Below are 26,357 nucleotides of genomic sequence, written 5' to 3' on the forward strand. Positions count from 1 at the left end.
CATTGAGGAGTTTGTGGGTGACTTCTTAAACCTGCCAAAAGGGACCTCGGAATATTCACAAATCATCATACCTGCATCAGTGATCCGCAAATGTTTTTTGGTGGTTCACTTAGGCTTAAGGTGGGTACATTGCCGCCCCCCCCAGAAATGTATTTAATCTAAAAAAAAAAAAACTAAAAAGCATCATACGTGTTTTATTATGTTGTTAGTGACAGGCATGCCCATTTAGATGGTGTATTCCAACTCACTGGGATATTGAAACCAAAGGAAGCGTTTGTACGTCTTTCATTAGTGAAGACAAACATCAGGATCACCAATCACAAGTACCTCAGAAATAATTCTATAAGAGAGTATCAGAATGGAAGTGGCGTTTAGTAAAGAGAAATTATAGTATATCCGGGTTGCCATGTATTTCCACAGAAATGCATTTGAATGCCTGAAGTGTTGGCGGTGCAAAATGCGTCTGCAGCCAACTGGAAATTCGACATGAATGGTAATCCATAAAAAAGAATCACACATTCAATTGGCATGTACCACACAGAAATGCATGGCATGACCATTGCCACTCCCCCGGATACAGCCATTTTCCTTATGTGCGAGGGAGGCACACATTCAAACACAAGTACACTTTTCTGCTCCAAAATGGCCTTTTCGTGAGTTTGTAAACCTGGTGCAATTTGCGTAAGCTGCAATTTGCACACTCTGTCAGACCCATCACATGTGCATATGCACAATTGCTTTGTGAATTAGCACCACTGTTTTCACCAATTCAGGGAGATATTGGAGTAAGCGTTTCTATTTAACTGAGATTTTTGGTAATTGTTTACATTTCTGCAAGCTTGTTGGACCAAACTAGGCTGAGGAAAAAATCTAGATGCACAAGGAGAAGCAAAGACTATGGTCGTCTGCAAACTCCCTCCATGAGAGGAAGATGAAAATGAAAGACTTCCAGACTTAAAAGGAAACGTGAGCTCATGGCGATGTGCCGCCTTGTTCATCAGAGCACCCTACTCGCATTGGAAGCGATTTCATGGAGTGGCTGCTGGCGCATACCATTTTCTGTGAAGAGATTTGAGGAGCACAACTGTTCCTTTAAGTCAAAACTCTGTCCCAAACTGCTGATATAAAGACACCTTGTTAAAAATAAAATGGCTATTCTCACAAAGAGCTTTTTCCCTGGGTTCTCTCAGTTCCAGGCCTCTGATATAATCTACTGGCACCATGTTAGTCTGATTATTGCTAGTGCGCGCTTTCCCTCCAGATGCACAAGTGTTATTGTTCTTTTATGAGCCCCTGTTTCAGCAGCTGCGTGTTCTATAAAGCCCTGTGTTGTACTTAACCACAGCGATCAAAGTGAGAAACACTTTGGCATAAGATGTGTCTTTGTTCTCGGTAGGGCAATAATTGGGAAGGCAGAAATATTACTTAGCGAAGTCGGGGGCCGCCTCTGCGGGCCAGTCCATTTCAGAAACGTCGAGCGCCAGCCATCTCTTGCACACAATGTAATAGGGCACTTGTGTTGCTCATTTAGCAGGACTGCAGGTTATTTAGTTTAAAGCCCTGGGATTTAGAGCGAAATCACTTGGGACGTACACTCTGTGTGCCACTTGACTGTCGTTGCGCACTGAACGTTAGTTACTGGGCTAGAGATTAGGAGGCCTCCAGGAAAGACAAACATGGCGTGGGAGGATAGCACAGAGGCAACGTGCTTGCCTTGGAAGCAAGACGACGCAGAGCAACACAGTTTCCATCCCCTGGTCCGCGCTTAGAAACCTCTGGATATTAAGTGCGTTATAAATAACCAATCATATCATAGCAACACGACATCAGCTGCTCTCCTGATTGTATAGATTCATGTACTCATGTACTGTGTTTTATCCCATGGCTGCAATAGTGGTGTGCCAAGTGTGAAACAGCGTTATATGTCTCAGAAACGACCACCACAGGCAAATAATACGTACTGGCATGGCAGCTTCTACAATATGCAGCTGCAAAGAGCCAAACACAGCCACCAAATCTCAGGCACAGCCTTAAAATCCCAAACATAGTCTCAGACGCCCAGGTCCACCAGGAAGCACACTCGTGTACCCACGAGCAGTACCACATGCCAGATACTGCTTTCGCATGAGCAGTCAATGCCATCATATGCAAGAGATTCAGCCATTTAATGCCAAGCGAATCATCAATGGTCATACAAGTAACATAACATAGCATATTTCCAGTTACAGACATCATATGCCCAAGAGCAGTTTCACGAACAGCCTCAGATTTGAGAGAGAGTGAGGGTGTGTGAGAGTCTGTGTGTGTGTGTCCGTGCAAAGGTGCCACATGCCCACTCACGTGAGACCATCACTGAACTTGAATAAACTACCAAACCACACGAAAGTAATTAATTTTCATCAATTTTGATCAACCTCGGTGTGGGTCTAATTGAAAATGATTACAAAGAATGCATGACTATGTATTTGACACTAAAGATTTCCTCAATTTTACCTTTAGAATGGACCCTGTGAGCTTCTTTTAAAGTTCAGCGTGGTGTTTGTGGGTTTCCGAAACTGCCAGCTTTCGTTGGCATGAAGAGGATCTGAACAGATGCATGTTATCAAGTAATACAGTGGACATCCCGCTCTTGCCTCCTCTGTTTCTTATTTGATCGACATGTCCTCTTCGACAGCCTCACTGTACACGAGGCTCATAAAACAACTTCTTGATAAGTATTTGCTATTTCTTCCTTCTAAGTTGAGTAGTATATGGCTTTATTGCATATGTGTCGGTTTTTTCATAGTCTCTCGATGACAAGTCTAGTATATGATGACAACTCAAGCCTTACAAGTTACAGTGTTACATTGACTTATGTGATGTGTTTATATCCAACCTGTACCCCACTTAAAGGGCCTAGAGGGTTTCTGGAGGCCGTGGTTTATAATTATTTCCTGAAGAAGGCATGCAGTGTAGCAGTTCAGACCAAATATCTTTCTGCGGTAGGGTTAAGTCAGAGGTAGCCAACCAGACGCCCTCCACATGTTTTGGCTTGCAACTTCCATCTGCCCAGACAGCATCATCAGTGGTGAGGACTCATAGGATTTGCAGGCCAAAACATCCTGAGTGTGAAGAGTCGGCTATTACTGTACTCGACTGGTTTGGGTAGAGTTGGTTCCCTTCTGAATACGCACAGCTGAGCTAAAGATTATGGAATTCTCTGCCGGTTTTTATCAGTGGTTTCAAAGCATGTGGTGGTGGCATTTCTGAATGCCCATGTCCTCCCCATCTCAGGGAATCAGGCATAGAGGTATTTTGTTTGTAGTGGTGTCGAAGTTTCCAACATAATGTCAAACTTTTTACTAAAGTTTTCACTTTGGCTAGTAATCTGCTTCCAGAAATATCACATGATGAACTTTCTAAGCAATAAGCCCTGAGTCGCGTTGGTGTTACCGAGTCAGGTAATGTCCCGGGGCCTTCGTTAAGGCCCTTTCTTCGCTCGGGCCTGTAACATTACCTGACCCTGTAATACCCCCTCAGCTCGGGGCTTATTGCTATTAGTAGCCCGGCCTACAAGACTGGGGTACTAATAGCATTGTTTTTCTGTTCCGAAACGCTGCAGCATTACAGAACAGAAAAAAAAAATATGTCAAAAAAATGGCCGCCGTCGAAGGGAAAACAGAGTTGGTTTTCCCTTTCCATGGTGGCCATCGGGAGCGGATGCGCTGGGGACAGAAGTGTTCCCAGCGTGTTTGCTCTCGAAAAACGACCAAAAAGAAGGTAAGTGGGGTTGGGAGGGTGGGGTGGGGATTGTTTGGAGGGGGCTACGGGGAGGGAGAAAACACTTACCTGAATCCCCAGCCGGGGAGGATGGCAGCCTCCAGCCGTGTGGTGGCTTGGGGTGGGGATTACCCTGTTCCGAGCGTCCTCATGGGCTGAGGGGCAGTCACACCCCTCGCCAGGGATATGAAGGAAGTTAAATATGAAGGAAGTTAAACCTTCAAGGGATTCTGCATTGGGTAAGGACCCGGCGAGGGCCAATCAGATTGCGTATAACAATCTGATTGTCTCTCGCCGGGTACATTTATTTTTTAAGCATGAAGAGGTTTATATCCTCTCTCTTGCCCATGTCACTAAAAGTTTACACAAGACCAAAACTTGGTTAACCTGTCTTCATGGCCCGAGCAGTTCTCCCCATTCTCAGTTTGAAAAGTTCTAATTTTGCCTATTCAACTAGGCGTGAATGCAATGAAATGTCCGTAGGGTGGCATTCTGTGCATTATGAAACACAGTAATAAATACATTAATGTATGACGTCTGATGCAAGGCATTGAATCCTGTGGTCACCACACATGATTTTGAAATTATGGTGCGTTATTAAGTAATGGTTGGGCCTTGATCCCCTCTATGTACCACATAAAAAGGAGATACCGCGCTAGGTTGCTGTTCGACTAGCCCTGAGCTCAAAGGGAACCTTGTGGGTTTGTGTGGCTTCTAATGTCCCCTTTCAGAAGCAGCACTCACAGAGCTCTAAACCTAGTGAACAATAAAGGAAGACCCATGGATTGTTTCACACCAGCATTCAGAAAGCACCAAGTATTGCCAGTGCAGAATCTACTGCACATATTTCTGTGAACGAAGTGCATGTTTTTGATGTAAAGTTAGCAAAGCCCAAAACATTGCAATATGAAAAACACAAATATCAGGCGATGCTGCATTCACTGTTGCACACATGTCTTCCTCTATCCACTGGCTTCACGAAGCCATCAGAGGTAAGTGTGTAGAATTGTGCATGGTCCACAATGCATACAGCAACTCATCACTTTCCACACTTGCAAATTCAAGTAAAACAACCCTTCCAGCCCCCACACATCGCACCTCCTCTTCTCTTTCACGAATTTTGCACAAAACAAGGATTGGCCTTCACTGCTCTTCTTCAATGTTCAGAGTTACCAGTTGGAGCATAGATGGACCAGAAGCACCTGGCCATGGCACAGCCCTTGCCTTTCTACACATTTCACCCCACCGCAATATTGTCTGAGTGTCAAAGGACTACTTCTGTGGCACGCCTTGCGCTTTAAGTGCTCAAAAGAAGTCAATATTTGTAGCAAGCCACATCAAGTAGTCGTTTCCACGAAATGCAAATAACGCTGCTTAATACACCTAGGAATAATGTCGTTTCCTGAGTGGCTTTTGTGCTGCGTCACTATACGTTGTGTTGCTTTAGGTCGTTGCCGTTTTTCGGTCTGTCAGATTGACTTATGTGCCTCCCACTGGAGACTTATGTGCCTCCCACTGGAGGCTGCGCGCTCTCTTCTTATTACCATCAGCACTCCCTCCCTTCACAAGCAACAACAGAGCAACGGCACCGTAAATCTGCGTGGTCTGAGGCGGAAGCCGTTTCAGATGCAAATTACAGTTGTGACGGGTAATGAGCAGAAGCAAGCGAGCTGGGAGCCGGCGCTCCGTCTGCTTTCCTGCGCGAGGCTCATAATGTCTTGATTAAAAGCTTGAAAACAGCTGCTTGCACCACATCAAACATCAGAGGTACCTGAGTGAGACAGACGGGCCGAGAGACGGAAAGATGGGAAAACGCATTGTACACACCTGGATCAGCGACAGATCCTCAAGCTGCAACCTGAAGAGGTAGTTTCTGAAAAACAAGACATAAAACAAACGCATTAATCTTATAGCTGGAGCACTCGGCGCGGAAAATGCAAACAAATCAAGGAGAGATGAGAGGCAGGTTTTGCTAAAAACCCAGGAAGGCTCGGCGCCCTCTCTACCAGATGACATATGTTTGCATTTTGTCATCCTCGGTTGGAGCATAAAACAGTCTATGCCTCACCTATGCTATAAAACGATTTCCCGTGTCTGAGAGGCAGTGGTTAAGTTCAGGAAAACGAACTGTGCATGCAATAGGCAGTGCTTACATAGTTTAAAGCTAGCATGGAAAGAAGAGTACAGTTTCCTGAGTACATTAGCTTCCCCGCCCCACCTAAATGAATCAGGGCCACAGGCATAGAGACTTTGAAGAAGGCTAATAAAATAACGTTGAACATGTGGTTGGGGTTCAGCTGAAAAATCAAAGTAACTGCTCAGTTAAGACAGACTTGAACGATTCCCTCTCACTGACTCTGGGAAACCTCACACTACTACAAGCCAACAGTGAGCCTAATCATAAAGGCGAAACACGGGCACAGTCAAGAGCTTTTGTCACGGTTTATTGGGGCGGTCACTCTCAACTCAGAGAGTTCCTCCCCATCCCGCCCCCCCACCCCCGATCAAGGTGTCGCACAACAAAGCGTTTAGCAGATTAAAATTTGGTTGGGCCTACAACCTATATAACACCATTCAGCAGATACTCTCTGTATCACCAATAAGCTTAAAACCTCAGGCCGGTGTATAGAAATAACAGTGTATGTTTATTTACATTTCTTCACTGAATAACACACAACACAAGAGCACCAGCCACCAACTCCATGGCACAACACAATACTCACAAATGCAAATTACTGGCATCAATTGGCTGACCTATATTTCTTAATAGACTTTCAGTTACTACAACAAACACAGGTTGAATTTGAAGACTTTAAATCAAAACACACAGAGGATTTATTTGCACATTAACAATTAGGACATTTTAAACAACCCCCAGTGATTGCTTGGGTTATCACAATGCTCTTCTCTCCCAGCAACCCCCACTACGCAGCATCAATTATATATGAGCCCTTAATTTGAAGGCAATGTACAGGGAGTGGGAATACAGCAGGTACATCGTTGTGGCTTCTTGTTGGAGAGGCAACGTTTGGGAAAGGAACACAATGGTAACATTGTTTTGGGCTTTTCATTTGAATAAAATGCATGGCTTTGCGATTCTGATTTGGGATGCGAGTGACTAAATGGGAAATTTCGTTTTCCACACTCACCTTTGTGCACTAGCTCATAGCTACAATTATTTTGTTGCAATTATTACTCATCAATTATGAATAAATCATGAGACTCTGGCAGCATAGACTTGCTTTTCTTCTGATAGTCATATCAACTGATCGCACTTTAGAGAGGGAATTTCTTTACTGCAATTCCCTTTACAGTTTCGGGTGTTACAGTTTTCCCCTCGACAGTTGCAGACAGTTGATAATCGTAGATAAATAGTTTATTTACTAGAAGTGTTTAAAGTATAATAATTAAATTGGTTGGTGCTGCATAACTTAACACTGCCTCTTTTCACCTCACTGCCACCATCATATGCCCTACATACCATGCTATGCTCATATAGCCCCACCATATGCACATTTGCTCTCACATTCTCTTATGTGCCGATATTAACTCACATGTATTTGTAATTTCTATTTGCTTCACATGGCGCCATTTTAGCTCAGGATCAACGCATCGGGACCTGTAGACAAAAACATGCAATACATGCACCAGCACATGTGCATGTAAACACAGGCATCCACATGCCTACTCACCCAAGCATTCTCATTACATATATGTAAATCCTAAACTCACACATGTGCACAGGTACACTTGCATGCACAAGTGTAAAGGCAATGTTTAAAGAAAGGACAGGGAGAGTGGTGAGTAATTGTGCCAGGGAGCAGTACGTCGATACATGATGTATATGTTCTTTGAACGACACAGCATTTTGTACAAGAACATAAGGATATGCAGGGGCGTTGCTAGGGGGGGGGCTAAGGGGGCTATAGCCCCTGATCTTTTGGTTGTAGCCCCGGATAGAATCTCAGGAGCTACAGACAAAAGACTAGCTAGCCCCCAGTCCCAACAGTTCCGACATCAGCTTAGCCCCGGGTCTTTTCCAGACCTAGCAACTCCCCTGAGGATATGTAGTGCATATACCTTTTATTGTGGAGCCCAAAGGCTGTTGCTCTAACATTTTCTTTTTACTTTCCCAAACCAGACCATCCAGTGCCACCACTTTGACCTCCTGTGCATCAGTTCCAAAATCTGGCAGTTGTGTGTGATGGAAAGTACTATGCAAATATGATGGGTTTTTAACATTTTCTTAAAAGCCAGATTTTAAAAGATGTAAGATACATGGGCTGACAGCTAATCAGAAATAGCCATGCACTGTGGAGATTCAATCTATGCTACACAAGAGAGACATTAGGGGCAGCATAGGGAAGCCTTCAGAGCCAGATGGAGACGTGTGTTCAACAGCCCTAGAAGGTGGCTTTTACATGTGTTCTTGTTACCTGAACACGCCATTCATCCTTCTGGTCTTTATTTCTCAGTCATACCTTTACGTTTTAATAGAGATAAAGCCAGTATTTGGGGTTCAATGGATCCAAAAGTGCTTTATGTGTAGGGTCATCAGATGATGCCATCTCATTTGGGCCACCATGTTCCAGCCCTGATCTTACGTTTCACAATTGATAATGTTCTGGGAATTGTAGCATTGGTCCACTTTGGTTGAACAAATTTGACTAAAGAAAAAATTAAGCAAACGGAAATCCCCTAGACATGTGTATCTCAGTGACATGGAGTCATTGGGTAACCTTATTTTTGTCCTGTAATGGCAAATATGGTGATCACGAGTTAGGGCTTTTACAGTGTCCCTTGTAAAACCAGAGAAGCACATCCAGTCCTGGTTTCATTCTTTGCATTCTGGTCATTGTAGTTTTGTAGGGAGTAAAAGCAACCTGCTAGAATATTGCAAGTGTGTAAGCCTAGGGCAGAAGCTATAGATTGCTAATGCTGGAAGGACTGTTGGCCATAACACTAATAGTGTTCATTCAGGAAGGGCTCTCAGAGCATGAAATAGAAACTAATTAGCGGGTTTATTTCGGGATATACTGCACATATTTACATATAGGTTATTGCCACTCCCATAGATGCCACTTACACATACTTACATGCATGTTTGAAAATGCTGCATGATACCACACCTTTAAAAGTTATATTCCATACACATGATTAGTTTAATTTATAATTAATATTTGCTAAACCCTTCAAACAATTGTAGTTCATGGTAACAAGCACCTTAGTGTTATAACTTTGAATTTTAAATCCCTTCTTCCAGGATGGCTGTCATGATGGACTGTATGTGGTCAAATTCTAAACTCTGGCTCTTTTGATCAGCTTTAGCAAAACAGAAAGGTGATGGCTGGAAGGTTTTGAATTAATCAAAACCACAGGCAAAGCTCTGGGAAACCCTCCAGACCATCGTTTTTCAGCCTGCCAAACCATTACAGAAGGGGAAACACCATATGCAAATCAGGCTTGGTCCTACCCCAAAAGGGGCAGTCCAGCCCGAACTGGTAGGTCACATCCCTTCTGCGCGAGACCACAAGCATCCCCAGACATGTTTCAGCCTTGATGGGCGTCATCAGTGAGGAGTAGCATGGGTCTCTAGGCCCAGCAGACTCGGGACCCACGTCTGGGCATACCCGTCCCACTCAGGGTGACATTAGCAAAACAGAAAGGTGATGGCTGGAAGGTTTTGAATTAATTATAACCACGGGCAAAGCTCTGGGAAACCTTCCAGACCTTTGTTTTTCTGCCTGCCAAACCATTACAGAAGGGGAAAAACCATATGCAAATCAGGCTTGGTCCTAACCCAAAAGGGACAGTCCAGCCCGAACTGCTAGGTCACATCCCTTCTACACATGTTTCAGCCTTGATGGGCATCATCAGTGAGGAGTAGCTTGGGTCTCTAGGCCCGGCAGACTCGGGACCCACGTCTGAGCATACCCTTCCCACTCGGGGTGACTTTAGCAAAAGAGAACAGTGAAGGCGAAAAATGTTTGGGGATGCTTGTGGTCTCGTGCAGAAGGGATGTGACATAGCGGTTCGGGCTGGACTGCCCCTTTTGGGGTGGGGCCAAACTTGATTTGCATATGGTCTTTCCTCTTCTGTAATGGCTTGGCAGGCGAAGAACAATGGTCTGGAGGGTTTCCCAGAGCAATGTCAGTGGTTAAAACCTTCCAGCCATCACCTCTTTATTTTTTTTTGATCAGCTGAAACATTAAAAGTCAGCTGAGTGACACCACACCCCAGCACCACCTTTGAGTAGGAGAGTGCAGTGTCGGGGCAGAGAACATCCACCTTGAGTGCACAGCGAAGGCATAGACAGGGTAGGCTTGGGTGGGCAAGGCCAACGCAAAAGCTGTAAATGCCCACTCAGTAGCACTGTGTGTGCATTTACAGATGTGAATGTCACTGTGGTGGGCCCAGCTAAATTAGATGCCGGCCCCACTTTTTAAACAATCATGGCTACGTCTCTGGTCTACGGTCCATTGTAAAAAATGCATTTGTAATTATGATACATTAATGACTGTTGGAGACTATGTGCTACAGTAAACAAACAGGCAGTGTTGCTCCCAGCTCACATGCAACATCAAACAAAACAAAAAGCACAAACTGTGCAACAGCACTGCATCCAACCCAAAACCAAGAAGTGGTGTTAAATATCTAGGATCCAAACAGAAAGCCATAAACAAAGGGCGGGTTATGCTTTAAAAGTCTGCTCACTGACAGCAAAGCACCCGAGTCACGCATATGCATTAGACGCGCAAGATCAGACCTAACAAGCAATGAGAAGCGTGCACGGCTGCATTGGAGGAGGTAGCTGAACCCTTGCAGTATTTAGTAGGCTCCACTCTATGTAACGGTGTGGCTCCTTACAAAGGGTTGGAGGAGGAAAGGTGTGGGAGTAGAGAGGAGATAAAGGCGTGATAACCTTGACAATCAGCAGGTAGGAGCCAACAAGATGTGGTGTGTCTGAGCAAGTAAGGTGGTAAGTAAAAAGTGTGTGTGGGAAATTGAAATCCTCTGCTTTATCACTGTCTATGGCCGGTATACCACAAGTGAAACAAGCATTGGCAATGGCAACAGTATGGGTGTCTGTATTGGCATGGGAAAGGCACTTGCCAGGCACTGCCATAGTGCTATAAACTGGCCATTGGTGGTAGCCAGTGCAGAAAAGTGCCAGTGCCTGGGCATCTAATAGCGGTGCCTGTCAAATTACTAATATTTATACACAAGCCAAAACTGTTGGTTTTGCCAAGGCTTCTTTTAACAGGACTTCAGTGAAGGACATGCATTATGCTTATATATTGAGTGGCTGAAGGTAGATCTGGCTAAGTCATTTTTATTATATCAGCAGCACGTTTAAGGCTTCAATTAAGTCATTAACTCGCAGAAGACTGCTTGAAAAAGCACTGGCAAGCACTTTGAGTGCTAAGTTTGATGGTGAGGCTGCTTGAGTAAAAAAATCTCAAAGAGTTCCCATGAGGAGGTATTTGTTTTTGGGGGGGGGGGGCAGAAACTGGTTTGGAATGGCCATAGGAATTATCATGGCCAGTCAATGAGTGTCAAGCACCATCTTCTAATAGCCCAATTTAAAAAGCAAGCATTGAAAAAGCCCACTCTTTTTAGCTTCTGTTTTGTGAAATTGTTATCTTGGATGTCAAGATTTAAAATCGTGTTCTAAGGTAATAACACAATTTGCAAGGCATTGCCATAATGTGCACAGAATTTAGCAGTTATTTGATAAAGAAATAACATCAAATGGCAGGTATTTCCATCAATTCCCTGATTCATTTGTGGTATACTAGTTTTCATTTTATGCTCGGTGCTCCTTAAATCATGGACTGACATCAGGTGTGCACTTCATGTACCATGTATTAAAATAGCGTAAGCAGTTGCTCACAAGATTTTCCATTAGACCGTGGCTGGGGAGCCAGCCAATCAGGTGGCTAGGGACGTGTGCTTGAACCGCTGGTGTAAGCCCGAGTTCCAAGCTGCCTGATGGCCAGCTATTCCCACCCGCCGTCCCCTTTTTTAATTTTGAATCCCTCCAACCCCTAACTTACCTTATTGGGGCTGCAGCGGCACTTGCCGCTGAAGCTTCCTCTCTCCTCAGAACGGCTGCCATGGAAAAGGAAAGGTCTTCCATGGCGTCCATGTTGGTAAAGGATTTTTTTCTTCATACAATGGGACGCCGCCCATGTCCTGTTGTAGGAAGGAAATTCCTTTTTTTAGCACCTTGAGTTGCTGCTTTGGTAACCCAAAGTGCTAATTGCCTTAACACCTGATACCGCCGGCCCGATCTGGTGTTAACACCCCAATATGTGCATTAAATGCCCTGGTTATGACCACAATCGTCCAGGCATTTTCCTGAGTTATTTGGGTACTCACTTCATTTGACAAGTATTGGAATTGTTTACCCAGGCACTCACACTATTTGCATGTAATAGCCACCTCGGGTATTCACACTCTTTGCATGGAATAGCCACCTCGCATATTCACACTCTTTGCATGGAATAGCCACCTCGGATAGTCACACTCTTTGCATGCAATAGCCACCTCGGATAGTCACACTGGTTGCATGGAATAGCCACCTCGGGTATTCACACTCTTTGCATGGAATAGCCACCTCGCATATTCACACTCTTTGCATGGAATAGCCACCTCGGATAGTCACACTGTTTGCATGGAATAGCCACCTCGGGTAGTCACACTCTTTGCATGGAATAGCCACCTCGGGTAGTCACACTGTTTGCATGGAATAGCCACCTCGGGTAGTCACACTGGTTGCATGGAATAGCCACCTCGGGTATTCACACTCTTTGCATGGAATAGCCACCTCGCATATTCACACTCTTTGCATGGAATAGCCACCTCGGATAGTCACACTGGTTGCATGGAATAGTCACCTCGGGTATTCACACTCTTTGCATGGTATTACCATTACTTGCTGTATAATTAAACAAATTATCTTATACTGAAAACGTTTGTCATAAAACCTTGCCCAAAGACAGATGGCATTTGCCACCTATGGCCAACAGTTGGACAATATTTCAACAGGATATTGCATCTACCAACATAATGGAATTTTTTTTGAAGTATCACTTGTGTGTTTCGAGGCTGCTCGCATGCTGCTTGTGGCTAGGGTGAACGCCTAAAAGAAAGCTTTGTTCACCAAGCTTCTGCAGAACACACACCAACTGAAATTCTGTTTCAAACTTGCCTACCTGTCATCCTGCGTGTTTGGTATTTTTCATAGGTGCAGATGAAAACAGTCTCAGTTTGTTCTACTACTGTTTGCACTACTTCAGGGCATGAATATCGGATATTTTAACATTTAAATTGTACATTGTCGTCTTTTAATCCTTTAGGGTGAGTCAGTGTAGAGGGCGAAAAAAAAGACGATCAGTTTGGAATTAGTTGGGTTGTTGGCCATAACACCAGTCATTGGCTCTTAAGATGTCATCAGTAATAGGGAAAACTACCAGCACGTCCATCTGTGCCATCCATCCACTAAGGGACTGCACACTATCTCTGCAACATCACAGACTGACATTTGTGAGTCTGGCGAGTTCAGCAAACAGTTGAAGCACCAGCAACGGCTATGTTCTCTCTGATATTTATACCAGGAAATCAGGCATCTGCAAGCAGGCACATGGCAGAAGCCAGGCAAAGATTGACAAGGCCGATATTCAACTACTGCGCGGCCAAAGTCACTGCATTGCACAATCTGGGGTCCCCCGGAACTCCAAAGCAGCCACTCCTCACCGGCTCTCAAAATGGATTTCACACCAGTAAACAGAAGGAGGCAGCTCCCCAATTACAATTCCTGTACATAACCATCCGTGGTGCTATACTCACCTTTTTTATTGAACAACGAGGGAGCAGAACATATACACCCTAGTAGGATGATGGTAGTAGTGGAAACAAGGCAGAGGGTGGGGTCAGATTAAGAGATAATTCATACTGTACTTAATTACTTCTTCAGTCATAGAAAGTTAAGGCCTCTCTCAACTGAATTTGGAGAACTCTACCCTTTTTGAATTTATTATTTTGGACCTAACTTGATCTTTTGAACAGTTTAGAAAGCTTTAGATCCTCTAGTTTTAATTCTTAAGACTTTTGAAACTTTTATACTAAGCCCTCAAAAATGTACGTGTTGTGGTCAATGGGACCAAAGCAGGTCATTGCAGCTTTTGTTCCCCTATTTTCCTTCCTTGTGCTCCACATCAATACATTTGAACATTATAATTATTAAAGGAGCCACTTTGTAAAGGTAAATCTAGTTATTAAGAAATGTAAGGACGCTAGTCCTCTGATAAAATGTATAGTTTGATACAAACCAGTGATCTCAGAAAGGTAACAAGTGGGCATATTATGGGCAAGCCAAGGATTCCTTTTAAGAATATCAACAAACAGCCAAGGTGTAACAACAGTTTAGACGTTCCTCTATCCTAATACAGGCCATCAACACTAACGGCCCTTTGCCAAATGTAGCTCCGTGGGCCTTTACCACATTCTCAGGTACTTCACGCCTAACAGAACAGGCAACAATTTAGACGCATTCACACTTTTATTTTTTATGTAAGGTGATGACCCTTTCGTGGCACGAAGATTTCTGGACTCCATTTTGTTTGTTAATTTGAAGAATAAATAACCAAATCCATACTCGGACTGGCCTATAAGGCAATACGGCAATGCCTGAACCAAAAACACGAAACGCTAGTGTGGGGCAGTTTTTTGGTTAAGGTGGGACACTTTTTTGGCCCATGTGGGGCAGTTTGATAAGTTACTTTACCATGCGGCTAGTAGTTTTGACGAGTGTTACAAATAAATAGTCTTTAAAATGCACAATTTGCCTCACATTATATTAAAAACCTCCCCCTTGGGTACTGCTCAAACAGTCTGTCAAAAAAAGAAATGATTTGCAACTGTGGACCACTTTTTTAATTGGTTCCCGAGACAATTTTATGCCCCAGTCCGACCCTGACCAAACCCTATGTTAGAAGGTCTCTATATAAATATTCTAGTAAAATATAATCATTTTTTCTAAAGAATGATTTGCTAAGGACATATTTTAGAATGACCCTCCCTGGAAAAAGTGCAATGTGATGATTAAGTTGTTCTCAGAATAAGTCAGTAAACATTGTCCCTAAGACACTTAAGAGACTGATTTACAAAGGAGTTTTCAATGGGATTGTGCTATTGTGAAAAGTCTTTTGTAAATCAGGCCCTTAATTGTGTCTGTGCTTGTGAGTGAGTCGCATGTTTTTGGGATTACATTTTAAAAAGAACACCTTATCTCCCTCACTTCTTGGGTTTTAGCTCATACCGAGACCCCTCGGCGCAACAACTACTGGTACGCCTAGGTGGGAACTGTGTATGAATACATAGCCATGCTAGAGATGTGCCATGATTCCCTCATTTCCTATGCTTCTGGCAATGTGATTTGGTGAAAGGTGAACATTCTGTGAGTGCCTAGATCGCAAGTTGCTGCCTCTGCTGACAATCTAATGAAAAGACCCCGAGGTGTCTGTAGATTGACAGATAGGGCGTGGCCTGCTGTACTTTTTGGAGAAGTCTGTACCTATTTTGTGTAGAGTGCTTCAATGATTGTCGCCATGTGTAATGGTATGAACTTGTATTTATGGTCTGAAGTTTATGGTTGTATTGGTTTTTGTTTAGCTTAATGTCATCTGAGAATGCCCTCCTGAAGCAGCACTGAATGTCAAGGTGGGCAGGCTCTGTCAATGTTACCAGGCAATTCAGTACAAAGTGTAATAATTGTTGAAAGAAATGTATTAGTGAGATCTCTGTTAGTGTAAAGTAAGCACTCACCTAAATTCAAAAGAAAACATATTTATCAAGTCCATTTTACGTATGGTGGTGACACCAGGCTGATGAAGGGGCTATTGGACCATGTGATGCTTTATTTGGCCCATGATTGCAGCACCTGCGAGGCTACACCTAGCAAAATGGTGACTTGCCAGACATGCAAAGGCATTATTGAGGCATTTGAGACTGTGCTTGCCATGTGACAGCCAAAATATTTTGGCTATGCCAATGCTTGTTTGACTATCTCTGGGACAAACAAGAGTTCAACATGTATAGCATTTGCTTGACAAAGATTTATACAGAAACTAAGCGAGGCATGACAACAGTATCATAATGTTGCCAAGTGCATTATTAAGACAAGGGATAACCTCAGTTTACAGATGGACAAATACACGTTTAATATATTTTGAATTTCATCACAATGCATCATAAGCTAAACAACACGGTCACAAATGTTATTTGTTTATTTGCACTCTGTCATTGAAAATACATGGCATTCCATAGTACTTTAATTAACACATTGAGATAAAATATAATGTTTCCATTGGTTAAAACGCCCGCAACTGTCTGCCCCAGTTCTTCCCTCTACCCACCTCATTCCTCTCTACTGCACAACCTTTTTCTTCTCTATTAACTTTGAGCTTGAAGCACGCCCCCATCATGCCCACACTTCTCTAGTGAACTTCACCACGAGTATTGTAATGGCGTGATTGTGCTGCCGAATCATGGCATGGGTGAAGATAGTCAAAGGGTTCATGTCGAGCTACAAGCAGAAACATTTCGTATATGAAAACCTATGTTATTGCATACATGGTTTTGCAGCACAATGGCAAGATGGCACTTCAATGACAGGGTGTGTACTCTTCTTTGTGATTGATGCAGGCAGTAAAATGACAATTGGTATAAAAATGCTTAACTAAAAATATAGACACATCTATGAGTTTAAAAAAACCTACATTGGCAATGTTGATGGATTTTACTTAATGCCGATTTTGGGAGCCTTCCACTTGGATGCACTTGGCCCGAGAACAACCTGTGTGTGCAGGAATGCAGATGCTTATGCAACACTAGTTCTGTTTCAGGGCGCCGGATTGTTGTAATAAGCCGACCCACTGATCCGTAAAATGTGCCTATTAACGTATTCCTTGTTTAATGTAGAATCAGCTGGTGTCCAACTTCCACGGACTCATGCAGAAAACAATAAGAGATGGTCACGTTATTATATAGTTTCCATGAAACATGATATGCCATCTGTACTATATGTACTGGGTTACAGCCTGGGTTATATAACTGGGGGATATCCTCTACCCTTTATAGTCTGTGTTTTACTTCATAGCGATGGATGTGCATGGCTTGATATCTGGGGGCTTAGACAGCAGTCAGGACCACCGTTTGCTTGGATTGCTCTCAGAAGGAACCGCATGGTGCGTGTGCCTATGCTTGATGCCCGATTGCCTGAAGTGGCTTAAGACTCAGAAGACAGTGTGAGGTGTGCCAGCAACCAGCTCTGAGAAACAGACGCACACTATCAAAGAAAGCAACGAAACTCAGAGTCTGGTTTCACGTCAGCAAATCATTTGCCCACCGGCAGCAGTTTTGATATGATATGGCATTTATAACGCGCCTATACACAAGTGTTTCGAGTTGCCATGGAGTTGCCATGGAAAATACAAACGTCGCACTTATGATGCTCAGAAGGGACCCCCACCCTCTCCAATCAAAATACGTGCTGCAATCTCTGTACCTCTGATACCTTCATAACTTGATTGTTACAATCAAGTTATGAAAGTATCTTCAGAGACAGATATAGGAATGGCCTAGATAGCTCTTCCATGGTACTACAGGAATACGCGAATGCATGCAATACATGCCGTGCTCTGACTGATTGGAATTGGTCACCAGAGGATGATTATAGACATTTTAGATCAGGTCTGAGTAAGAAGGCATCAGAATAGGACTCGTCTACAAACATGAAATACCAATGAGGAATATGATATGATATGATAGTTAATTTATAATACGCTTAATACCCAGAGGTTTCTAACCGTGGACCTGGCGATCGAACCTGTGGTGTTCTGTGTCGTCTTGCTTCCAAGGCGAACACGTTGCCTCTGCGCTATCCTCCCAAGACAGCTATCCTGCAAGGTTGTTGTTCAAACTCACACCACCAGCGCACTGTGTAATTGTTACACCATGAAGAAAGATGCAACTTTTTATCATGGGGGTAGACTAAATTGCGTTCCATCACAAACTATTACAGGTGCCTGGATGGGTGTTAGTTGACAGAAGAGGCATTGCAGGTTTTATTCAAATTCCCTCGAACCCACCAGGCACCTTGTAACTCAGTGTGATTCGCCCTTATCGTTACATGAATTACATTAGGGTAACAGTGATTGTTGACATTCCATTCATTCAAATGGATCAGTTTTGGTCATCTGTGGTTGCGACCTAATCTATTGTTTTTTTTCAAATATGGGTTTTATTTATGGAAAACAATATCAATTGAACTCCCAAGAATATAGCAGGGTAAAGTAATTGTGTGATGGTTTTAGAGGACAAACAGCATTGAAATGTCAGTTGATTTGCATAATTGATGTATTTTAAGTTTTACAAATGATTGTTTTAACTTTGTTCAGTGTTAAAGGTAGGTTCGAGGTGAACCAATCAATAAATGTATACATCTTTTTTAAAATAAACTACAAATAACACTGTAGTGTGGATGTCTTAACCCACTCATCCAAGACCTGCAACATCACTAGGCATTGCTGGCAGCAGAAACATCATAATGGGCACTGGAAAGCATGCTGCTCGCTAGAAATCACCAGAAAATGTGCAGTGAAAACCTGAAAAACAGGCTGCCATCCACTTTTGCCTATCTTAGTGACCACCGGAGACCACTGCCAAAACCCATCCTTTGGCTGCTCACAGAGCAAAATCTCTGCCAAGGAATACAGAGCTGTCTCAAAAATCTGTTTTTATTTGGTGTCAAATCCGCTAAAATCATGGCTCACAAACCACCTAAAAAGATCCAACCTCATTGTTGGGTGTTTCACACCATTATACTGCAAGAATCCACATAAATCCAATGTCAGAAAGAATCATGTGTTATTAGAACAAAATCCACTTTTAAGGATACTGATGCAAAGACAGCCGTCAAAATGGTTGTAGTACCGTTACTCACCTCTGTCAGGTGCTGGCGATTTATAATTCTGACAGGAGAGCTGTGTTTCAGAAGTTAAATATGCCAAAGAAGAGAATTCCATCAAAATGCCATATAGAGTGCCATACATTGGGCCTCATTACAACTCAGGCATTAAGGGTTAACGCCACCGTTAACACTTAACGCCTGATTCTGATTTTAACGCCTGCTTTTAGCAGGCGTTAAAATCCATGGTGCTAACCTGCCATGGTGCTAATTACGCCGCCGTAATTTACGGCGGCGTAATTAGCGCCTTCCCCACTCCCATTATGCCCTATGGGGCAAAAATGGGAATGGGGAAAGGAAAATGGGAAATGGGGATTTACCGCCCCACTCACCTTGGAATGGGGCGGTAAATCCGCCATCCACCATGGTGTAAACGCAGTTTACACCATGGTGGTAAAGTTGGTGCACTTAGCACCAAGGTTGTAATGAGGCCCATTGATTTAATGTGGAAAAAGACTTGATTTAAGATATGTTGCTTATTTTAAGTTTATAAATGTTATATTTGTTTACAAGGAAGTATGTTACAATTGATCAGAAAGTAACGTGATGCAGTTAAAACTTCAAAAGGCTTGCTTCCAATGAGAACCCTTCACACATTTTCTCGGGACAAAGGAAGCCTCCCCTGCCCTTGGCCAAGAGATTGACAGACTGGTGTGAACAGGAACTGGGGAGTGGCACCCTGGCCTTTTGCTCTCAGTCAAGACATTAGAGTCTTTCAACTGAATAGAATATACAAATTCGGGTGTAACTGACAACAACTGCTCTGGGAGAGACAGGACATGTGATCTCTGAGTCAAGCCAGATTTAGGGGTGGAGACAAACCATTGTGGATTCAGGTACCCAGGAAATATATGTTTTATAAAATTGCGTATGACAAATTTTACCAAGCTGACAAAAATCTGACACTTTGGGATTCTTAAAATGAAAAATCCACCCACAATTTAAGACTAAGCTGGATGCTGTGTGATGTTCTGAGACCAAAACCCGGAATTATTAATATCACAGCTGCAGTGTTGTTGCTATGAACATAAGAATTTACAGTAATATGCCCAGAGAGGAGCTGCATGCATGTATCAAATTTGGTGCAGAACCAATATTGGGAAACCCACCAAAAGCGTGAATACGTTGTCATTTCTGAACTACAGCTCTTAGGAAGATCAGAGTTGGACAATAATGTACCTTAAGCAATTTCTGATGTGTATATGTATTATGAACACCTCGTGTATCTGGGAAATATGTTTTTTGGGTAAAATTGATTTTCGCTGCAAAAGCAAAGGGGAGAGATTTCAGTTAAGCCATAAACATGACTCATTCTGACACGCTGATCTTTTCTCCAGTCGGGGGACAGAGAATCCTCTAACCTATCAACTCCAAACACATAAATAGGAACTGCTGAGACCCAGATAAAACACTTTTTTTCCACTACTCACCGATTCCTGCCAGACCAGATCCAGACAATATCCAGACAGAGACTCCAGATCTAGATCCAGAGACCAGAACTTAGAATCCAGACTCTAGAACCAGGCTCTAGAACCTTGACGCTCAGAGGCCTAAACCAAAAGCTGAATCCTTATCAGCAGGCTTCAGAATCTTTTGCAAACCTGATTCTCACATTCAACAGCCGGGCTGAGCTGTTCTATTCTAGCCAAGAACCCTGTGCTAGAACCAAGGTCCAGACCCAGAAAGCAGAGCTGTATCCAAGACTCATCAGATCCAGTTCAAGAGGCCGCAGACCGCCGCGCAGTGCTGAACGCAGAACCCAGAGGGCCTGAGACCTGTCCGGTGGCGAGAGTGAAGCCAAACCCCTTGACCAGATCTTTGACGAGGCCCATTCCATTCCATTCCAAAGCCGAGGAGTGAGTATCTAGTCTAGAACTGTCCATAACCAAGCTCTTAGTTTAAAGTAATCTCTTCCATCCATTTCAACCTGTTCAGAACTGCATTATAGAATCTTGTGTCCATCCTGCTGATTCCAATTCTGTAAAGTGCATCTGTCATTTCTGAAATCTTGACTTTATTTCTGAAAAACCTACCTTCACAAAAACCTCTGTAACCTTTGAACCGTACGTCCTAGAACCGAAATTTAACTGTCATATTGAAGCTAAGATCCTAAGTTTTCTAAAAAACCCATTAACGTTTTTCCGTAATCGGAGAAATTGCCACGAATTGTCATTTAGCTCCATTTCAACACATGTCAGAATAGCTGTTTCTTATTTTCAACTGCTGAAATTCGTTTCCAATCTGATAATCATTCATGAATCATTGCTAGTGTTGACCTGAACCAATCCAAAGTAACTATCACTTATCCTGAATCTCCTTTAGTGAATTAAAATCATTTTGGCATATTTTCCCATTCATTGCAATCACATTCAAAAGTATTTTTGCCTGTTTTAAAATCATACCTGTTTTCTCTAAGGTTGCTGGGGGGAACTGGAATTGAACTGAATTCTTAATTGTATTCCTGAAACCCGTGTGCCCTCATTTCCATCTCTTCATATTGCATAGGGGGGAGTGAGTAGTCACAGGGGAAAAAATGATCATATTATCTTTTGATTTAAATCATATCAAGTTTATTTCTCTGTTGCATTCTTTCCCATTATTGCAGTTCCTTGAATCATATAAAGTATTCTCTGCTACAGTATCCTTCATATTCATACTCCTAAGTGATTAAAGAGAGTGTTAATTTTGTAATATTACCCATTGCTGATTACTGTTCATGTTCATAAGTGTGCTATTCAAATATTAGTTTATTCATAAACGTGTGATATATATATTGTTTTATACTTCAAATAAATCTTTTAATTTGCAAAACAAACCTACTTATTGGCTCAGTGAGGTCAGGGGGATCCAAAGAGAGGGGCGTTATATAAGGGTTCATCATCCAGATTTAAAGAACTTTGACATAAAAATATATAAATAAGGGCTTCCATTGGGCATCCCATCCTAAGCATTGACTTAGTTGGATTGCTGGATTCAAGCCACTTACAGTAGAAAGGAACTAAAATAGCTGCGGAGGACTTGTAACGAGATAACATGGCTTTGAAAGAACCACTTTCTCAGTTGCCTTGAAATGTTTATACGTTTTTCCTATTTGATCTAACTCAAAATCTTATGCTCAATGTATGTGACCAAGGCCTCTAATATTATTATTATTATTATTATTATTATTATTATTATTATTATAATTATTATTATTATTATGATTATGATTATTATTTTTAGGGTATTTATTAAGAGCATACCCAGCTTCAGGAAGCAACAGATTGCTTTACAACTCACAGGGGGAAGAACACAGTGAGGGGCACTACAATATGCACTTTAACGAATCTCAGATTCAGCAAAAATAAATCAGTCTGGCAAGCCAAAGACAGAAGAGGTATGGAGGGAAAACCTCTGTATAATATCCCCATCTCTGGGATGTTCTCTTAACAAGTTGAAACCCTGCCCAGCCTCTCTGCCTTTCAGAAAGCTGAACAAATAAACTGTCTTATTGAAAGAAGCATTGAAGTGATCATCAGAGGTCAGCGTCCCCCCTCCAAAGAGGAATTATTTCAACCCACCTTTGATGATCATCCCATTCGGGGATGACTAAACCAATGCTCCTTTGCGCTATGAAGAGGCCAAAAAGTAACATGTATCGTATGTAACAAAACAATTTCTGTCTGCTGTAAATGCACTTAATCCCAATGGAGTCTTATGTCAAGGAATCCATTCCATTGGAGATTTGAAGTCAAACAATGGGGATTAACATTACCATACTGCCACTGGTAACTTGCAGGTAATGTCATCAAACCCAGTGGTTGTAACCAATTTTGGCAGTAAATGCTAGAGATGGCAGACTGAACTGGGACCAAACATTACGTGCCATGGCACATCCAACTATCAATCATTCCTTAGAAAAACTAACATTTGTAGCATGTAGAATAATCATAAAATTAAATTGAGTGAATTAATCTGTTCACAATCAATACCCATTTTACTTTTTGAATCCCAAAGACATCATGATAGAGTAGGTTATCTTCCCAAAATATTCCTGAAGATAGTGTATTTTAAAGGATGACATTTTAAATAAAGACACAGCATGTGTGTACCTTGCATACCTTGTATCACAAGCTCTGGCATTGAACACAAACACAATGGCTAGTAACTATATTGTAATAACTATGTTGGTGTTCAATGATTTCAATGATTTTATGTGAGGACACCATTTAGGGTAACATAAGTGTTAGAGAAGAGAGAGGCTTATGCACCAAACCCACGATTGCAGCATCATATATTACCCACAATGGGAAACCATGTCTACTCGAGGTACCCTTTGTAAACATAAATGGAACCCACAACTGTTTCCCTAAAGCAAACCAATGCTCAATTCTGTTCTGTTTCTTTCAGGTGTGCAGCAAATGGAGAAAACCAAAGGCAAATGAATACTGTCTGAAATCAAAGTGTGAGATGCCGAAATAGTGCCTTTCCCTGCTTCACTGATGTAATATTGTCCCATTGCAGCAAATGCATGACTCAGGTGGTCACCTGGGCGCCTAAACGGTAGCACTCGATACATGGTGTAAGTTGCTTCACAAATTAAACCTTCCAGGGGAGCAAGTGTACATTTTACCCAAAACAGAAGTTGCAGAATGCACCAGGTGAAAAAGGAACTCCATCTCTAAAAGTGTGAAAAGGCCCAAGTGGGTCACAAATATTGTTAAGCTAGTAAGAGGACAAAGCCAGAGTTATAGAGACATTCATTTTAAAAAGTCAAAATTCAAGTAATAGCATGAATATTGAGAATAACGTTGGTTTATGTGTTCATTTGTAACACTACAAGTCAAACATGTTTAAAATAAAACAATACAATCATTAAAAGTTTTTATCGGCAGTGCTTACATTGCAAAATGATTCATATTGAAACATGTTGAGCATGAAAGAATGAAGCCATTGAACTATTGTTTGATGGGAATGGTTTACATTTTGTCAATACAATTGAAAAAAGGTAAGCCTTTTATGCACATAACATCAGTAGAGGCATTGAAATTGATTTGGCAATGCATGTTTATGTCTTTTTGCTGAACTAACCCAAAGTCCAAACTTCACTTCTGCCCTCCATACAAGCTCCCATGTTGGGGATGTTAAGACTCCCATGATACTGGCCTGGGTTTTTTGGTTTGGAAACATTTATGATTGGCTGTCAAGAGAACCTATTAGGCACTGAAAGGGTGTTGAAGAAGGACTATGATACAAAGGTGGCATATTTTTGGTTAAAGACTTTTATTAATGAAAAAGAAACCCTCACTATCCCTATCTCTAAGAGGGGTTTCCCTGCCTCAAACTAAATCTCAAGGAACTGTCAGAATTTCCAGGAGATTTCCTTGGATGCACTCTACTTTTGTTCAGATTCCAGACCCTTCTCTGGTGGTCAGTGGTCTTATCCCAACCAATTGTAGGAGGAAGATTCCCTTGGATACACTCTTTACTTTTGCTCAGGTCCGAGACCCTTGGAGCACTTACCCTGGCCTGAAGCGGAGACCTCTTAACTCCCCCCAAGTCCCTACAGGTCCACCCATGCTTTGTAAGAAACTCATGGTGACAACAGTAAAGATAGACACAAATGATTACAGTTCAAGGTATTTATTAAACTGTAAGAGCAGGGTGGAAAACACCTAACCTAAACCTCAACCTAAATCTAAATGGGAGCAAGTGTCGACAATCAAATGAAAGATAAGGCAGTCGTTGTGGCGTCTTGTCAAAGTAAAAAGTCTATACTAAGAAAAACCTATTGCCAATACCTTACAACTAATTACAGAAAGAGTGGTGGTTAGGGTATTCAAAATAAGAAAGAAAGTGTTCACATATAATAAGACAGAATGTGATTGCCACAATGTCTCCCTTCCCCACGTTTTTAGCATGGGAGAAGGTGGGACCTTGCAGCACAGCACACGCTCGAGCCTTCCCTGCACGAGCTAACAGTTCTGTATCAGCTATCAGGTTCTTCGATGGTTAAGTCTCTTTATAATGAAGTATCTTGCGTTCGAGGCCTGATAGTCTCAGCAAACAAACACAAAGTTCTGTTCTACGAGCACTTTGGGTGATTTCTTCACCCTTGGGTCCCCCTCTTCTGAGCGTTGGCCCCTCAGACACTTGGGTGATGGCTTCACCCCTGGGTCCCCCTCTTCTTGGCACTGAACCCTCAGCCGTATTTAACAAGACAGTTCCCTTTTCAGCGAACTTTGGGTGGTTATCTTCCACCCCTGGATCTCCCTCGGCCGTGCTCGGAGGCCAGAAGACAAGGGGGACACCTCCCTTCTCCTTGTCTTGCAATGCTCACATTTGCATGAATCTAAATGTCTTTTTAAACATGTTTTCGGCCTTTGCCCCTGGTTGTCAGTTTCCCTTCACCAGGTTCACTTTCGCCAACCTTTGGTTGTTGGCTTCCCTCTGCCGGGTTCACTCTCGTCGACTTTACCAACATTTCTTCATGGGACTTTTAGACTCTGCCCCTTTTCATTAGCATCCCTTGTCCGGGTTCACTCTTGCTAATTTCCACAAAACACAGTTCATGTACTTTTTTTCAACATGCGGGATTCGCTTCCCTTAGTGTTCATCATCATCTGCCGGTCAAAGACTTTCGATGGTAGAGATAATTTTACAAGACCCCTGTATGACTACTATGACCTTTCTTCGCCACTTGCTACTTTTCGTTCAACCCAATTCCGTTTCTTATTAGTTCTCCCCTAGACTCACCTGCTATGATGAACCGCTTGGCTTTCTTTCTCCTTGGAGTCAAGGTTGGTACCACTGAGACAAGCGCCTCTCCCCGACTTGGTAATCAGCGGAGGAGGGTCTTGCATATCGTAGACATCTGCTGCAACACATGTTGGCTATTGTTCGTGCACTTATTATTCCCTCTGCAGAGGCTTCACAGGCCTTGGTCGGAAAGAGCAAGGTCGACTCTATCCTTGTCACCCTCTCGGTCTGCGCCGTGTTTCTCCTCCACTTGAACTAGCCCTTATGCAGTCTGCCTTGCTCCTCCTGTGTTCTTGTGCTCCACCTTTTATTCCTGTGGGGAAAGGAAAGGGCCGTTGGGTGTGTGTGATTTTGGTCAATTGCCTGACTTTGCCTGACCCTTGGGTTGGGACCTGTCAGGTAAACAGTTTAGGGTTAGTCCGTTGTTTTCTAGAGTGTGAATATGTGTTTAGAGCAGAAAAGGTGGGGTTTGGAGTTTCAGCGTATCCTACAGGGTAGGATAGGGAAGAAGCATTGTAGGGGATTACACCCCTCGTATAAGGAGGATTGATGACCTTAGAAAGAGAGTTTGATACGAATGACCAGGATTGTTATTGTGAAAGGAACAGGGGGATTGTGGGAACGGTAGTGTTTAGTTCCGGTAGAGTGGGTGTTCGGGACAGAATAACCAGAGGGACATGAAGAAGAATGAGTGGGGGTATTTGGATAGGGAAAGGAAAGCAGGAATTCTGAGAGAGATGGTTTCTAAATGCAATGGGGAGTTCAATCCTTGGGGATTCGTTATACATGGAGGGGTCGGTAGATTTGGGTAGGAGAGATTTAATGTAGG

General features: G+C 42.7%; 1 protein-coding gene across 2 annotated transcripts in view; it reads right to left on the reverse strand.

Annotated features, from left to right (window-relative positions):
• SEMA5A (semaphorin 5A) overlaps nt 1-26,357 on the reverse strand; it is a 2,281,219-nt gene that overhangs the window by 1,274,698 nt on the left and 980,164 nt on the right. For both annotated transcript variants that reach the window (XM_069613729.1, XM_069613730.1), the window contains one exon: nt 5,587-5,632. In XM_069613729.1, coding sequence (XP_069469830.1) covers nt 5,587-5,632 — 46 coding nt within the window. The remainder of the gene's footprint in view (nt 1-5,586; nt 5,633-26,357) is intronic.

The sequence above is a fragment of the Ambystoma mexicanum genome, chromosome 5p (genome assembly GCF_040938575.1).
Source record: "Ambystoma mexicanum isolate Mex_15411 chromosome 5p, UKY_AmexF1_1, whole genome shotgun sequence".
Lineage (NCBI taxonomy): Eukaryota > Metazoa > Chordata > Amphibia > Caudata > Ambystomatidae > Ambystoma > Ambystoma mexicanum.